The following is an 18533-nucleotide window of genomic DNA, read 5'->3' as shown; positions in this document are numbered from 1 at the left end:
CTGTGTCATAAAAGAAGTATGGAAATATGTCTTTGGGAATGATATCTGACAAGCTCTACTCTGTGTTACAACTGCAAAATCCAGCATAAAACTGTAGTCAGCTCAACTGAAAGTGGAAATCAGTGGAGTCACCATGGAATACTGGAAAACAGATGTTGAACCACTGGGTTGTAAATTCATCAGCAAAGGCATCTAAACAGTGTGATGAGCTCATTTGCCACTGAACACATGAACAACAGGAGTCCAACTTCCTTGCCAATCGACTATTACACCAGAAACTCCCTAGTTCATTTCTTGCTCCATCTCCCTCTAGCTGAATAGGGTGTACTCATTTTGCACACTTGCTAAATGCTACTTTAGTGCAAGTTGTACTATTTTCCTATCTACACCTGACTGCTAGCTAATATGTGACCTAATTTATACCAGAGGACCTGGCCCACATGAACAGCAGAGTCACACACACATTCTGAAAGTTGGAAGTGGAGAAGGGTCTTCCATAAATGCCTCTGCCAGATGGGGACATCGCTTTCCCTTACACAGGTAGGTTAGAGAGAGTAACTCGATATAATTTAACTACAGACTCCAAACCCGAAATCCTCTAACATTTTTGCTTGGACTTCTCCATTTCAAAGACATCTGGTTTCTATGCAAGTAAAGGTTATAACCTCATTTAATAGCACATTTTTAATTATGATCAAGTTGGTTTTTAGTCAACTAACTCCAATTTCAGGTGATTGTGGTTAGCAGGCTGAAGTCGAGAGTTCAGACATTTCTGGATTGTTCTTCAAACAGCCATAAAAGCAACCAGGGTTCTCCTTTTTATTATTATTAAGTTAAGCATTGCAAAATTAATCACCACCATCACAACAAAAAATATTCTTTGAACCTTTTTGGCCTTGAGCGTAAAAATTTGGCATGATTTGGCTTCGTACTTTGCTGTGTCCACCATACTTCAGAGTTTTAAATAATCATAAATAAGAAAACTTTGGTACATGGCATCTGCTTAATACACAGCTGACTTATGTCTTACAAACAAAGAATTGCACTTGCTTCTTCTATAGAGTTCTGTTAATCCAGCAGACTTTCAGCTGAAAGATTCTTTATTGTATTCAAACCTTGTTCCATATGAATTGTGCCTGTTGCTCAGTTTGTGCAGTGTCTTGGAAATTTCTTTTGGTCCACAACAGAAAACGCCAACAGTTTTCCTGTCGAGAATAAAGAGAGTGTCATTGTATTCTGGTTAAACAGCAAAATAATGTTTAAGGGCATGGACACAAAAACAAGTTACTGCAAGGGAGATTAAGATTTGAATGCTTCCACAAAAAATGGAGTATGCTATGTCACATTTCCCATGGGGTAAGAACATGCACATGGGAAGGTAGTAAGTTCATCCTCCAGCGTATCTCAGCACTAGCTTGTTTGTGTGTCCGTACTCTAAAGACACACCGGATTGAATTCTGATCATACTTCCTACAAACTTACACTGGTAACATAGATTTTAAGGCCAGAAGACTGTTAGATAATGTCATTTGCATTACATGGGCTGTAGAATTCACTCACTTGCCTGCATAGTCAGCCCAATGATTTGCATTTGACCAAAGTAGATCTTCCAGAAAGACATCTATCTGGCCTGGATTTGAAGACAAGAGATGAAGACTTAACCATCTCCTTCACGTAATTAGTTCCAACAATTAATCATCCTCACTATTAAATGTGTGAGGCAATAATGGCTTCATTACTGTAACTTCTGCTATATACCAGCATGAGATTAGATGAGAATAATTTTTTATAATCCAATACACTAATTTAAACAAAGCACTGCTACCTTGTGATTTATTTCTGTCACCAGCAGAGTACTGGCATTGGTATTGTAGTCTTTGTTTTAACATTTAGAACAGGATCCTGCTGTCTGATATGCTTGGGGGAGTCTTACAAACATCCAAGGACAGAATATGGATGATAGTCAGTGTCCCAAAACATAAGGCAGATTGCTTGATGCACTTCAGTTATTTTGTGCCACTGTAGTGACAAAAGGCAGACAAGAAATAGGTCACTGGCCAATCTCAAATTAATGTCAGTTAAGTTGGGCACTGGTTAGTTTTACATCCCTGGAGGAGGACAAAGCCACTGAAAAATACTACTGAATCTGTTCTTACACAAGGTAACAACTGTTCCTGGCCCAGATTCCGTTCTCACTTAAGATAACTGAAGACTACAGCATGAGAGATACACACAGGAAAGGTTGCACTTGAAACCTTATTTGCAACCTTTCCTCATTACTAAACACTTAATGATAGAACCTTAATGCTCTCTCCATGTAGCTGTGTACTTATGTATAACTTAAGTCAGCAGGTACTCTGACTTTAAAAGTTTCCCAAGGTCATCTGAGCTAGGAATTAAACTCAGAGCCATAGTCCAAACCCATCTGCTCCCATCTCCAATGAACCATCCTTCATAGTAATACTTAGCTTATATGACTGTATTTTCAAAGTACTGTGCAAATACAGTTCACTAATTCTCACAGCTCCTTTGTGAGTTGAGTAGACAGGCATGCATTATTATCCCTGTTAGACACAGAGTAACTGAGGGCGAGGTGAGGCGATTTGCTATATAATAAAGTCAGGGCTCATTTCTTTACAGCTGATTCTGTTTTACAGCATAGAGGAAATGTGCTATGTCTTTATGCTTTTCCCCTCCATGTGTTTTAGTTTCTTTTGTCTACACAGTTCTCAGGTCTGTAACACCCTATGGCCACTTACACTCAGAAAAATCCAAAAGGCAGAATAATACAAAAAAAATATAGAGCTTTTAATCCTGAAGACAAATGAACCACCATACTGCACTTTCCTCAAGACAGGCTGTGTGAAGATTTTTAAAACAGGATGCATAATGTTTTCGGTACAGGGTTTCAATGCATTTACTTGGGAGCATAGGTGTGGTATGAAATAGCAACAGTAGATGGTGCACTTCTGCTCCTCTTAGTTCAATGAATATGAAGCTAATGTTGGTTTATCTTAAATCTGCTAACTGAAAACCAGCTATGAAGCTCTAAACTGATCTTGGAAACTGATCCCATGGCCTTTCTTTGCCCAGACGTCAAGCAACAAATCCCACCCTCCCCACAAAAAAACCCAAACAAAAACCCACGACAGAATTGCTGACTAAATTTCTGTGTGTCGCTTTTTCTGGCAATGCAAAGTAAAAGCTGTTCAATTTATTAGAAGTTACTCAACCCCATTACTGACCTAGCAGATGCCAAAAGAGGTGCAACTCTCAATGTCACCGACAGACGGAAGTTACAAGTGACATTGTTTGACTTATCCTTATTGCTGGTTTCTATATTATACCTGGGTTATTCAGAAGAAGTTGGTGACAAATAAAAAGAAAGTCTGGGGGAGAAATGATTTGAGGACTGAAAGAACTTAATTATAGTGGAAGATTAAAATGTTAGTCCTTGCATATAGATAGCTCTATACACACAAGACTCAAAGCACCCCTCAGATAATGCCAGCTCTTACCTTTCACTTGTTTTTTTACTACGAAAAATAATAAAGCAATTAGTTTTTTTGCAAATAACTCAGAAAGGCCACAACATCTGGTCAGAACGTTTGTGATACTGTAGACTCCCATCTGAAATCTCTGGGCTTATCTTGTGAATCATGTGTAGGTGTCTGCACAGTGCTAATATTGCATAGCACCCTGTGGCATCCTTCAGAAGATCATGTGGCACCCCAGGGAGTCACTGCATCCTGGCTGAGAATCACTGGCATAGAGCATACAAGTCTTTGCAAGACAGTGGAATTACAGAGCTAAGTCTATGAACCTTGGCAAATGGGAGAGACAGGGGAAGGGAGGGGAAGATAACAGCCTGCAAATAAATTAAAGGTGTCAACAGCGAAAGATGCAGAAGCATTATTTAGGTAGGACAAAATATGTTGATTAAAGCTGAGCTGACAGACAAGTTAGAGAGATCGTACAAAGATGCGGAAGATGATGGGATCTGAGGGTTTAACTAGCAGTAATGAGTTGAGATATGCAAAGGAACAATTGAAACAAGACTCAGTAATTATTGTTAACAGGTTTGTGCAAATTCTGGGTATTTGCCTGCATAATAGTCACTCAAGGGAGGCAGTAGAAGAGCCATCAGTTTGGCCATAAGACTAAAAAAAAAGAAATTAGAATGACAGGTGAAGGGTTAATGAGGGAGGCCTAAGAAGGACAACTCAGGTCAACTTCCTCCCTAATCTCTTTTTCTATGCCCTTATAGCCTTCCCTTCAACAGTGAGCACGTCTACATAGAGCTCAGGTAATACTGCTTGGCTTTAGCAGTGATACTAGTTCCCTAACAAGAGATCAAGGCACTGTGCTGCGCTGCGGGGATGGAAGGATTAGCACCACAAAAAAACGATAAGATCTTGCAGCCGGATCCCAAGAGACCTCAGTCACCAATAGCTCATATTAAGATCAATGAGATTTGTTTCAGCTTAGTATTCCTCAGGATCTGGCCTCCAGTACGCACATCGGCAATAAGACTAGTTTATCAAAGCTTACCAAAAGCAATAAATGAATCATTCAAAGATAAGAGTAAAGAATTGTGTGCCTTGTCTATCCTGCCTGTCTTATTTAGACTGTAACCAATTTGCCTAGTACAGTTCTTATTACATTGCCAGCCTTTAAAAAAAATAATAAACAATCCTAGTAATCCCCAAAGACAACAGATCTTCTGAATAAAACATAATACTTCACACATGGGCAAGCTCTTGCATTTCTATTGTTTAAGACTATAAATCATGAAAGTAAATGCAGAAGGCACAGATATATGAAATACATCTTTCAACATGAAACTGGCATATGTTGCTAGCAAGCCACTGTTTGTAGCACTGGATTAATATCTTGCAGTGATATGGAAATGCATTGTTTTTATTTCTTGGGCCATTGAACATTTTTGCTGCATGAGAAGATGAACTGCTTTGACTGTGCAAACTGACACCAATTTTTCTTTTTACAGCGTGTCTCAGTTGCTACGGATTAGACAATATCAATATTACATGCAAAGATAAAACACAAAGTCATTTCCATACAAATACAGTTATTTAATAAACATACAAGAAATCCCCATCCCTCAAAGTGTAGTTTTTTCCATCAAGACTAATACTTACTGTCTGTTACACTTGGCTATTTCATCAAAAAGGAGTTTCCAACGAGGTCGTCCAATCAAAAGCCTTGAATTCAGGGCTTGATATTTTTCACCAATTATTTTCTATGAGAAACAATAAGTTCTGTATTGCCTGCTTTTTAAATTGCTATGCATCACTCAGAGGTCTCATCGCCATGCTGGTAAATGCCCTGGCTGACTTATCAAATCACTGAAATGTAAAAACTGAACACAGTATCAAACAGCATGTCTTAAAATGCAGTCATTTCATGCATCAATACCTTCTCTCCCTGCCTTTCAGTGGCCCTCTTCAGCATTAGATGCTGTTCTTTATACAGCTGCTCGTTAGTCACCATTATTTTTAAACCAATTTATTTAATACACAAAGCAAGAAATGAATTCATATTCCCTAATCTGTTGTTGCTGCTAACTTTAAAGGGATGTTGTTGATGCAAGAAACATATTTCTGTCTGAAGATTTTTTTTTACCTACTATTAGTAAAGTAACCCTTAAGATTACTAGATCTGTAAAAGTTGCCCCTTGAGGATAGTTTACCAGATGCTTTGAGCTGTCTCAGCAACATAAAGCTGCCAAAGCTATGGACCTGGACTGAACCCAATATATTTCCAGCATTTTTAATTCACTAAAAGTCCAGACAATTTTATGAAGCCAAGTGTGTTTTCACTGTATGGCATTGCATATCCATGGTTTAAATGTCCAACTACAACATTGGGATGGAAAAGAATGATATCTGGTTGAATTTCCCACATTCTCCCCATAACAAAATGATTTAAAATATCCATTACACTAGTACCAAAGCACATTTTCTGCCACTTTCATTGATTTTTACTATGGGTGAAAGTACTTGAGGAAAAATGGGCTTGATTGCCTGCTGCCTTGAACCTAGATCATACTGAAACAAAACAAGTGTAAAACACAATGCTATTCTGATGGGGTAGCATTCAAGAGTAACTTTGGATAAGCAACAGTGTCACAAGTCACAGGGGAATAGGAAAAAAAGTCACATCCAGTTTTATCAGGAGACTTCAAGAGTAACACCACAGAATCTAAATTTTCACCACTGCTACAGAAGACACAATTTTGCCCTGCCGTTTATCACTTTATAATTGACTGCTTTCTCTAACAAGCAGACACGCATAGAAAACGGATCTAATGGAAACTCAGTAACTACTGGGCCCATGATCAGAGCAATGGTCCTAAGCTGCATGTCTTTACAACTGTGCTTCCACGATGGATCCAGTAAATTCTGACCTCTCAGTTAAGACTAATCAGGTACTTCGGAGTAACTCTGCGCCTGCTCTGTTATCCGACCTAGCTATTTTAAGGGGCCCGGAGCTGAATAGTCTAATATGACTCAGATTCACAATTTCTCTTACCAAAAGCTACATACACTGAAGTAAGTCTCATCAACCTGGTAGACTTTATCATGTGTCCCCCCAAACCCATCCCTCCACTTCCATCCCCCTTTGCTTTAATTTTTTGTCTCCGCTGAAGTCAACAGTAAAGTGCCACTGACTTCAGGCTGAAGAGTCAGACCCTTACCTATGTGATGAATGAGTGTGAGTGAATGCTGACTCCCAGTTTACCACATTATGAGATTACAGAAAATTCCAGCTAACAGGGAATCAATCCACTTGTCTAGACTAGCATAATGCAGCCTATAATAAACAACAGTTTAATACATTTTCTGGTTGCATGCTTAAAATAGTTTGACTTCTGACATTCAAGACAAAATGCAAAACAATAAAACAACCCACTACTTAAAAAAAATCCCTGTTTCTTTCAATGTACTTGTTTTTCAGTCTAGGGCTTACAAAATCAATGAATGATTCCAGCTTGATTTTTAGCCCAGGAATGATGTAAAGTTCCTATAAAGTCCTGCCAACAGTCTGGTCTGTGGCCTGGCCTGGAAGGCCCCCTTTCCTACAAGAAGGAGATAAGGATTTCGGCCCAGTGACAATCATCTTAATGCTACCTGACTTCATTGTCTTGGCTTGGAAGGGTTGAGCTTGTTCTAGAGAGACTTAGCTGCTAGAGATATGACCTTATTCCCCCTTTCTAAACCATCTGTGGGCAATTCCCTTTTGTACTCAACTGACAGTTTGCAGTGTCTTCTACTTCAAGGTCTAGTTTAGTTTACAAACAGTATTTAGCCACATACCTGTATCCCATCTGTTTGACTGAGGTACAGCTGGATGTTTATGAAGTCTGGTCGGTTTTCCTGCCAAAGCTGGAAGGATGATAAAACATCAAGTGAATTAATATATCACTATTTACATGAAAGAGTGAAGTCAGTCTTTTACAGTACCCTGAAGCACCTTGATCTACATGGCAGAAGTAATGGGAACTTTAATGAAACAGCACATTTGTATACTATCCTTTCACTGAGAAGCATCTCTGAATGCTTTATGCTAAGGGCATCAAGCAGAGGTCCCGCTCTATCTGGGGAGGAGTGGCCTGATGCAGAATCTAGGAACCTCAGCGAACATGGCAACTGGTGGTATGAGGAAGAGTGAGGGCTGATACCGGCCTAGTCGCTGATCAGCTACTTTGCCTGTTCTCGCTGCTGCAGTCCTACCTCCATGGCCACTGCACTGCACAGCACCCTGATGCACCATGCATTGGGCACCTCTCATGCCATTGTATCAACACTTCTCTGAGCTGCACTGCATTGTTCTGCACTCCGCTAGGCAGCTCCTGGTGCACTATGCACTGCATGGGGTCCCCAGGTCCACCTGAATCCACACTTCTGTGCTCCCACAGCCCCAGGAGCTGGGCCATGTTACCCAACGCCTAGGGGCAGGGGCAGGAAGTGGAAGTTGGAGGAAGGGGAGTCTAGATACTCCAAGTGCAGCAGCCGCGGCTAAGGAAGGAGCAACACCCAGACCAGGAACCCAGGGGCTGCATGTGGCTTGTGGGCCATCAACTGGCTAGCCTTAATTAGGCAGTCTTCAAAATTAGGTAGAAACCCACCTGGTCTGTTTAGAAAACCAGAGGTGTTTTCCAACTAACATAAATCCTCAGCCCCCTTTCAGGTCTATTTACCAGATGAGCTGTGATTTCACTTTACCCAGAAGGTATGCTCTTCTCCTAGACTACTTCTTGAATACTTAGAGAGACTGGGTCCCTGAAAACTTGTCAGGTCCTGATTTTGCAAAAGTGTTTGTATTTTGGGAAAAAACAAAACATCAACAGACAAAATCCTGGCCCCACAGAAGGCAATGGCAAAACTTCTACAGGCTTCGAGGGGTAAGAATTTCACCCCTGTTCTGTCCCATGAGACCAGTCCATTCATGCATGTCAATAATGGATTTCATCCACTTTGCTGCCCACTTTCCAAGTAGTGTGGCAAGTTCCTCGTGAAATCTGGTTATGATTAATCAAAACAGTTTTCTTACTAATATAACTATTTGTGCAGGACTGTATTTATTAAGATGTCAATATTCTCTCAGAACCAACCCCGAGAGCAATTATCTCTTACCTTGTTGTGCAACACACAGAGCAAATTGGCAAACCAGCAAAAAGCCTGGATGTCCCTGCACACCCAAATAAAGTAGAGTCTTCTGAGCTTGTAGCATTTCCAGTCGTCACTTTAAAATGAAAATGATACGTTTGGGGAATTAAAAAAATTACCATTTAAAAAGCAAATGTTAATTAAGATGCTCTATAATCATTAGTACAAAAGTTAATTTCCATGACAAGCCAACTGTTAAGGGAAGTTATTTTTCTCCCTATGAAGGATTGCATGCTGAAATGCCCAAATCAGTCTAAAATGATAGGATTAAACATTAAATCCTTAACAAGCAGCCAACCAATGCCTTAGAAATACTATGTTTATCTCAGCATGTTTTTTATCGTATCAGACATAGTTATTATTTAATAAGTTTTTGTTTCTTCCTGACCAGTAAAATGGCTGTATGGTGGAAGGAATGTTTCTTCCTCCCCCTAAATGACTGTCAACATGTAAGACCCACAGGCAGCATCAGAGCTACAGTGTAGACCTCCAGACTTCATTGTATTATTCCAATGTAAACTCCCAAGAAGCAAGAGATGGGCCAACACAGGACAAATCTCTTAGTACAGACAACAGGGACACATCTATGACACTCTAAAGGTGCAGTAGCCATGAGTCTCGTATGGTCTCGTCCACCCTGTATGTGCAGTGGGGCACTATGTGAACGACCTAAATACTTCTCATCGTAAAAATTCTAAGATTACATGATTGTTTATTGAAGGCCATCTGTAGTTGTAGGCATCTGGGTTGAGGAATACAACGATACCCTCTGTGAGCACACTGCTGAAGTGGAAACCATCTAAGTCAAATCTGAGGCTGATCCCCAGTACTTTCTTGCCTGCAACATGCATGCAGATCACCTGTATGGAATGTCAAACCTGAATTGTCACATCAACCTACAGTAGCTTATGTGATGTGATAAATATATAGTTTCCTGGTACAGCCAAAAGCATGCACTGAGTAGGCCTTGACCATTGCTGCTACTCTCAATTAATAGTAATAAATTAAACATTATTTTGCCTGAAATTCTTTATTATAAATTACATTTAAAAAACAAACAGGTAACATTCAATTCTAAAGAGGGCAAGAAGCTGGTGTGAGCTCATTGCTGCCCATATTATATAAAAGTAAACTCAAGGGACAAAGCTTAACAGGACCATACAAGACCCCTGGCCCAAATGGAGGTCCTCACATCCTCCCACAGCCATATATCCCTGACATGAAGGGTTTTGCTTTGCCATCTTCCATAGTTGGCATCATTGGACAGTTTGCATTTTTATCTGTGCCAATCTCAATTGCTGATGAAACTTAAGATAAGAGGCAGCCTACCTATCTATTATACAGTCACTCTGTTGTTGATGTCATTAAATATTAACAGTAAAGTATAAGGAAAGTGCCGCTGTTCCTATTGCTTAATATTAGGATGCACAACAGCAAGATGCTCTGTAACAGCAGACTATTGGAATTCAGTGTTTGGAAGCAACCCATTTATCTGATATAGAAAACATTCATTAGACACTAAACTGCTGTGGCAATGTCTGGGCAAACACCATACAGCCTCTAATAATCCGCCGATAGAGACAGCCATCTCACTACCTCCTGTTGGCCAGTGGCTATGATATGTGACGTTTCTGCTTAATGCTGTCAGGGATAATCTGTCATGGAGAAAACAGCCAGGTTATCCATCTGGACACCAGTCTTTTGGCAGAAACGTAAACGCATTTCAGATAAAAGTATTCCCTGTTTGAAAAATGATCAATGTCCTTTCAGAAAAGTAAATTATTTGGGAGTCTGTTACCTTCTTTGAGGACGGCATAAGGCACATGAAGATGACAAATACGGGCTTGATATCAGAAGCACTGAGATTTATGGCTCCAAATGAGATTAGCATGAGCTGACTGTGTGCAGCATCCATACATAAAAAAAAAGCAGACTAAAAGTTTTAATTTCAGTCCAGGCAAAGGGTCAGCTATTGGCAGATCTCTGATCAAGTGCTTCCCATGGGTAGTGCAAAATATTTCTAAAGTGTATTTAGGTTGCAGGCTTGGAGAGAAGATCTGCCTTTCTGGTCCGTGTTTGTACAGAGCCTGATATACTGGAGCCCTGGTGTATGCTTGGAAGTCTCTGCCCTACAGCAACACACACAATAAATAATAAGAACAAAGGTGTCTTTCTTTCTGAAAGCCTGGGTTTTGGTAGCAGCTTGAAGCACTCATGACTTTGACCAAAATAATATGGAATTTTAAATGAAAATAAAGGGGGAATTTAAGTTTGGATTTTCAAGGAGACCTGAAATAGCTAAACACACAAAGTCCTGCTTAGGGGGAGGTTGTGCACCTGATTTTCGTACAGTATTTTAAAAATCAAAATTGAAGCATTCAAACAGAGTCAAATGACATTGGCTGAAGCCAACTGCACACGTGTGTGTGTGTGTGTGTGTGTGTGTGTGTGTGTGTGTGTGTGTGTGTAAGGCTAGTCTCCATGATATGCCACTGCCCCACATAATGTACTTTTCTTGCATTGCATTTCCAGCCTGCACAAACTGATTTGGGACTTTCAGTGGCAGGTCTCAATCCTTTTCCTCTCTTAACGGGAGCAGAGTTTCTATATTAAACAGGTGTTACATATTCAATGAGATCATTTACAGTGAAGCAACTCTGGGAAAATGGCTTTAGACAGGGTATGTTCACATACAGCAGTGTGTTGAGTACCGATGCGAATGGAGTAACTCCAATGCCTCCAGCCACACAGAGGCTAACCTCGTAATTCAAGGATTCTTCTGAGGGGCTCCCAAAAGGACCGTCCACAAATAGCCTGCAGAGAGAGCAGGAAGACATTTAGACAAAGACATCACAATAGAAAAAGAGGGCACTGGATTGGAAAGCTACAAAGAAACAGTTTAACAGATAATTTCTGGGATTCAGAAAACTAAAGCTTCTCTCCTGGAAAGCCTTGAGTAGGTGGAGGTTGAAGAGAAGAACCTAGGGCCAGTGTGCATAAAATAAAACAGATATATGAAATCTGTAGACACTGCATGATTACAGAGGATGCTACATTTCTCAGAGATGTGGACTGGGGCCAGCCAAACCAGCTGCCTCAGCAGAGGGTGAAGCTGCCACAGCAGTCACAGTAATATCCTAGTTCAGGTGCTGTAGAAGGCAAGAGTGGCTCTATCCAGTAGGTGAGGGGTTGCAGAGAAGTGCCCAACTCTTGGACACCGGGCGCAGATGTAATATTCAAATGGATTATTCCGTTTCCTTGCACACAGCCTCTTACGCTTTACAAGGGCACCACATCTCCAGCAAACACAGGGCTGATGGTATACTACATGCCCTTCCTGTGCTCAGGAAGAGGCATACTTTTGTATTTATGACCTGACAGAAGCATGATAAAATAACCAAGAGTTGCAACAGTGTGTCACACCCCTGCATTTTAGTTCTTTATGAATATAAAGAAATTAGGGGATTTTTCTAGTGGGAACGTAACATTCCCAGGATGATGTTTTAAAAGGCACTTAACTGACTTTGAGTCTCCTAAGTCCGGTTTTTAAAAGTCACTCAATGAAGATCAATGGGACTGAGGTTCCTAGGCTGCTATGCCACTTCTGAAACTGGGAAATGCACAAATTTTACATCCAATTCTGTCTCACCATGAAAAATCCCACCCTGAGAAGAATTTTTGAAGACGACAGAAAATGTTATGAACAATTTCCCATCAAATCCAGGGTAATTTTGAATATTTTCAAGATTAAATGAAGTTCTTGATTTTGGTCAGAATTAAATCAAGCTAATTAGAAACAGTCAATAAAGACGAGATACATTTATGTCAATGCACACATAGACTTCAGCTCTCTATTAGGCTGCCCTTTTATACTTATTTACCCTGGTGCAAAACTCATATAAACTCCCACCGTTCTGAGATGCATGAGCGTACACTAGTGGAGAATCAAGCCCTGAATATCACAGGCACAATAACTGAGATTGTTACTTTAAAAATGAGTGTCTGCATATTAGCTAGAGGTATTATTTATAAGGAATTTGTTTAGGAAAGCAAGTTGTTTGATTTGTTTCATGATTTGCTTCTGCCCAAAGTTGGTCCTTTATACTGAGGTTCTGCTCCTACAATGTTACAAGCTCACGATTCATGGAAATATTTAATGAATGATTAATCAATGGCTAAACTCTCAAACATCAGCAAGTACCTTAGAATCCAACATTTATTACATATAATCGTGAAGATCCATTGCATCTATTAATCCCCTAAAAAATATTTGTGAGTGGACCTTGGCCATGAAATCTATGATTTCAGTTTGCTAACTGAATGGTAGCCTGTACACACATACGTATAAGCAAAATGAAATCACTGTGTTTAATTTCCTCAGTTTCAGCCAATGATTTCGTTCTCCTTTTTATAGGATTCGCTATTTGTGATGAAGAATGTCTTAGCATCACATGCCTTCTTACTTTAGCCAATCGCTTTGATATTGCTCAAAACGAAGGGGTTAATCTTCCCCTCTGCTTATCACCTCCTTCCTGCTAATCTCCGCTTTTTACCTAAATAGTCAATGGATCCATCAACAATCTAAGTGCATTTCTCTCCACCCCACCTTTCTTGTCGTTCCTACAATAGCAGTCTTCTTAAATCACTCCATAATAATTATTATGGAAAACACATACTAGCCAATCAAATATCATGCTGATAAGCATGCCATAAAGAGAGACTAACTCCATCAGGGGTCAGCAATTTATGGCCTGTGGGTTGGATCTGGCCCATGAAGAGCTTGGATCTGGCTCATGAAAGTCCGATTCAGTGGTGGATATGGGGAATGCTGATTTAAAGGAGCCATGATAACATGGTGATTTAAAAGGAATTTAAAAATGTGATTTAAAGGGGCCACTTTAAAGCTTCCTGTTCTGTGCCCTCACTGTCAAATTTGCTGTTCCCTGTTGGCATTTTCCATGGTTTCCAGTGGCACCTGGTATGGCGGGGGGGAAACAGGCTAAAAATAAATGTTGCCAAATGAAGTGGATCAGCTGTGCCACGATATGTCCTGGCACAGCTGATCCACTTCACTGGGTGAAACACATATCACCCATTGTTTAATTCCTTTTAAATCACCACTTCATTGTGGAATGTCCTGGTTTTCCCTATTTCCGGAGATGCCCCCACCAGGATTTCTGGGATGTCTGTCTGGAACCAGGGAAAGTCAGGGTTGCCTGCTTGCAGTGATGTGCTCCCATCAATCTCCAGGAACCCCAGAGACTGCCAGCCTGCTTGCAGAATTAAAGCAGTGTTTTAAAGGGGCCGCCTTACAGCTTCCTATTCTGTGCTTTTTCCAATGTGGTATGAGGTCCTACGGCTGAGGCAGCCAATCAGCTGAAAATGTTTATAATGCCAACCCCCTCTTCCCCCCCAAAAAACCCCAAACCAAAAAAACCTACAATGACTGTTTCTACACAGAGAAGGGAAGGAATCAGAGCAGCAGGGAATTGGCAATTTGGGGGGGGGGGGGAATCACAAGTGCCCGACTTGCTGCTCAAAAGGTTGCAGATCCGTGCCCTACATGAACAGATATACTTTCATTTTCAGAATGCAGTCAAGAAACATTTAGTAGGATGTGTGCGCATAAGCTGCGTAACTCGAACTTTCTCTCTCCGTAAATTGGGTCCCATTGCATACAGGCCATCTTTCTTCCCAAATTGCTTAGTAAATATAACAAATTGATATACAAACTACACAAATACATCACTTGACTCACTAATGAAATGGAATGGAGCAGACTGCGGCAGCAGCTGTTTTACAGGCCAACACAAGATGGCACAACTGTTTGACAGAGGTGGTGCATCACTTACCAAACGAAACAGCCAGGGGAATTTAGGCAAGCAGACGGGCATTAATCAAACGGAATCTGGGCCAGAAACTTTTGGAAAAGTCTGCCATAGATCCTTTAATGACAACAAATGCTATACCTCTCACATACGTGTACTATTTGAAGCTTAATCCTGGGGTATATAGAAGAAAAATCATCACAATCAGCTTCTGTACCCCACAGATATTCCTTGGGGGCCTCCCATATGTACTTTACCCTTAACAGGTCCTGCTCCACTGGTGAAATCTGACAGACTCCCACCCAAGGTAACTGGGATACAGGTACAGGGGGAGGGCTTCCCTTGAATTTTTTGTGCTGCTTTATCTTTCTATAAAGGGGTGAAATTTTAAGATGGATAGGAAAAGACAAGTTCAAAATACTGAACTAACCAAACCACTGGAGCCCTAAGTAGTGACGGGAGCCCTTCTGAGAGTGGTTGTACACAACTCAGGGCTTGACTACACAACAGCACAGTCTCTCTCAGCCTGGATGTGCTGGAGCATGCCCTCCCACTTAGCTCCAGGCCTGCTCCAAACCAGGAAACGTGCTTGCAAAGTTCCTCCAGACACACCCTGAGAGGCCACCTTCAGAGTCCAAGACCTTGACAGTGGCCTTGCTAGTAAGATGCCAGGTTTGGAGAGCAGCTGGAGAGACAGGTAGATGGGATGTCCCTTAGGCCCAGCCTGCCCACATCCTGCTGCCACCACAGCATAGACAAGCCTTAAGGAGACTTGAACAAATATCTGCTTTCAAGCAGAAAACAATCTGACCTGCCTCTGAAGTTTGAGCCTTGTTTTGTATGGGGTTGGAACAATTCATGGTAATAATGAGCACCCATAATCCCACTAATGTCAACAGGAGTTGAAACTGCTCAACACCTAGTAGGTTTGGGCACTGACCCAGCGACTTACGCATGTGCTTATTTATACAAAGTGCTTATTAACTGATATAAATTATGCTTAAATGCTTTGTTGACTCCAAACCCTAACATCAAGCTTCATTAGACGTAATTCTCTTGTTTACTCCAAAGGGAGCTAATGCAAAGCCAGCTCCGAAGCCTTAGGTATATGATCAATTAGAAATTGATCCCATTCCCATTCAAGTCAACGGAAAAAAACTCCCACAGCGCAGGATGATCAAGCCCTTACTGACTGACTAATGATTCAAACTCGTAAACATTTGAAGAGGCTTATGCATCCTTTAGTTCCTGTCACTGCATTTCCCTTTTCCATTGTTGAAGTTTTGCATAAAAGATGTTCATTATTGCAAATGAAACCTAAATATTAAGACAGCCAAGCCACAATAAGATGGTTTGATTCCTCGTCTTGTGCTTTGTCCCAGATTCAGGATTTATTTAAAATGTATGAAAGACTTAAAATTTTAATACAAGTTTTATTAACTCCCTCACACAGCAATTCAAATGAAATGCCCTTTCAAATCTATTATACTAGCAAAACATATCAAAACCTATGTGATGGGTGCAAAAGACAGAGCAAGCAAACAAGCCTATCATGAGAAAAATCACGGTAATAAAAAAAGTTTGAGAAACCTGGAGTGCAGGGGCTCTATTTATAAAACACTTGATGGTTCTGGAGTCCATGAAACTAGTGCAAATGCTGATTCTGTAGCTAATCTTTTTTCAAGGCTCTGAGGAGCCCTCAAGGGCAGCTGTATGGAATTTTATTAAGTCACTAAGGTTGATATAGGAATTGAGTTGATGACACCTGGGTTCCGATAATATCAGAAATTGGATCTTGAAGACAGCTAGATTATGAATACTAGATATTGTGGTTTGAAGTCTGTGAACACAAAACTTAGAAATAGATGTCATCAGTGAAGTATGATCAGCTGTGCTGTGACACGTGACAGCACAGGTGATTGCACTCCAGGAATATCTACAGACATCCCTGGTTGCCATACCCTGATTTGGGGTGCATCTGCAAGAGGAGAAAAACCCCCATTTGCCGGTGCGTCCCCTGTGACATGGAGCAGGAGAATCCCTGCAGGGGATTAAGCCGGGGTTCCCACTTCCATGTTTGTAGACACATGAGGAAAACCCTATGTAAGGTCTGGGTGAGTGGAGGAAAGTGGAGTTTTCTCCCACCCAGCCAGACCACAGATCTGGATGAGGACAGAAAGTGCCACTAAAGTAATAGACATCTGCTGCAATTAAGCAGCAGAGACTATTACCACATTTTGTTGCTTCATTGATTTTTCTTTCATGTGGTACAACAAAGGGTAACAATATCTTTCTGCTCAGCTTTTGTACCATCATAAAAAAATTTAAGGTGGCACAAATGAGATATCAAGGTGACATCTGTTTCTACTCTGAGGGTGAAATCTCATTACCTCTGAGCTACCAGGGCTATGCAGATCTGTTACCATAGCTGCCATATTAAGACCCCATTTATGTCAATGGAAAGTTCCACATGCCTTCAGTGGATTTTGGATAAAACTTTATGGGCCAGATCCTACTCCTTCTGTATTTCACCCTGCTTGAATCTTTGAAAAATATTCTTTTGCAACATGCTATCACCTTAACCATAAATCTGAGACACAAGAGAAAAGCAGCAAGGAAGAGGAACACACCCCATATATTGCATTAATAATTTTTAAGGGATTTGAACAGGGTGAAAGAGCATCACACTTAGGCGCCTAGCAGGTGGACTAGGATGCAGACTTTGAAGCCTAAATAAGTAAGAAACACCAAATGTCTGGTCGTTTATCTTATCTAATCTCCAGGGGCACCTACACATGTACACAGAGCTGTCCCTAGGTTTGTGTGGGGCCTGGGGCATATCAGCCTGTGCAGGGCTCGGAGAGAGGGGTGAGCAGCTAAAGTACAGAGTTGCTGGTGCATGGCAGCTGCGGTAGACCTGGCGGAGCATGGTGGCTGCGGCAGAGCACTGTCCATGGGTCTGGAGCGGTCGCCTCGATTTGGCCCTGCATGTATCTGACACCTGCTTCGATGCATTCTAATTAAAACACATCAGCAGCCTCAGTGTCATGTGTATTCATCATCCCCACTTTTCAAAATGGCAATGGGATCTCTTTAACAAGCTTTAGTTAAAGCGCCACCACTGCCATTTTGAAGTGTGGGATGCTGAATACATGAGACGCTGTAGGAATTTTAATTGGAGTGGCTCTCCTTCATCTTCATGGGTGCTGAAGGAATTGGCCAGTGTCATAGCCGAGCCACTGGCATGGCTGTTCGAGCACTCATGGTGCTCCAGCCAGGTCTCTGAGGACTGAAAAAGGGCCAACGTGGTGTCCATTTTTAAGAAGGGGAGAAGGGATGAGCTGGGTAACTTTAGGCCAGTCAGTCTTACCTCTATCCTTGGGAAAATACTGTAAAAAAATCATCAAAAAACGCATTTGTGAAGGCCCAGCAGGGGAAACAATGCTGAAAGGAAACCACTAAGGGTTCATCACAGGTAGATCCTGCCTGACAAACCTTATAGCCTTTTATGACCAGGCCACACACTGCCTTGACACAGGAGGGGAGGCCAATGTCATCTCCCTGGATTTTAGGAAGGCCTTTGACAGTTTCACATCCTATTCTCATAGGGAAGCTAACGGGCTGTGGAGTGGATGCCTACACGGTCAGGTGGGTGGCTAACTGGCTTACGGACCGCACCCAGAGTGTGGTGTGGACGGTTTGTTCTTGGCCTGGAAGGAGGTGGGCAGTGGGGTCCCGCAGAGGCTTTGGTCCTTGCACCGGTGTTATGCAATATCTTCGTCAGCGATTTGGATGAGGGTGTGGAGAGCACCTTCTCCAAGTTCGCAGATGAAACCAAGTTATGGGGCAAAGTTAATACACCGGACGGCGGGGAGCAGTTACAGGCTGACCTGAACAGCATGTGGCCACGGGGTGGGGTGCACCTCCCACTCTGTGTGTGGTACCCTGCGGCTGCAAGCCATGTCCCCCCATGCAGGGCTCCCCCCCAGGCTGCAGCTGTGGGATGCACAGGGCA

At 41.6% G+C, this 18533-nt stretch overlaps 1 protein-coding gene across 4 annotated transcripts in view; it reads right to left on the bottom strand.

Annotated features, from left to right (window-relative positions):
• Positions 1-811: 811 nt before the first annotated feature.
• The window catches only part of NOX4 (NADPH oxidase 4), a 285490-nt gene continuing 267768 nt past the window's right edge, over positions 812-18533 (bottom strand). For 3 of the 4 annotated variants that reach the window (XM_025200844.1, XM_025200842.1, XM_025200846.1), the window contains 5 exons: positions 11385-11504; positions 8658-8766; positions 7338-7406; positions 5160-5260; positions 812-1205 (listed from right to left, as the gene is read on the bottom strand). In XM_025200844.1, coding sequence (XP_025056629.1) covers positions 1085-1205; positions 5160-5260; positions 7338-7406; positions 8658-8766; positions 11385-11504 — 520 coding nt within the window. In that variant the 3' untranslated portion in view covers positions 812-1084. Of the gene's footprint in view, positions 1206-1945; positions 2020-5159; positions 5261-7337; positions 7407-8657; positions 8767-11384; positions 11505-18533 lie in introns of those variants that run through there. The other variant, XM_025200845.1, reaches the window with a different exon arrangement.

The sequence above is a fragment of the Alligator sinensis genome, unplaced genomic scaffold (genome assembly GCF_000455745.1).
Source record: "Alligator sinensis unplaced genomic scaffold, ASM45574v1 scaffold602_1, whole genome shotgun sequence".
Taxonomy (NCBI): domain Eukaryota; kingdom Metazoa; phylum Chordata; order Crocodylia; family Alligatoridae; genus Alligator; species Alligator sinensis.
Note: the sequence above shows the minus strand (reverse complement) of the source record. Positions and strands in the feature narration are given on the sequence as shown.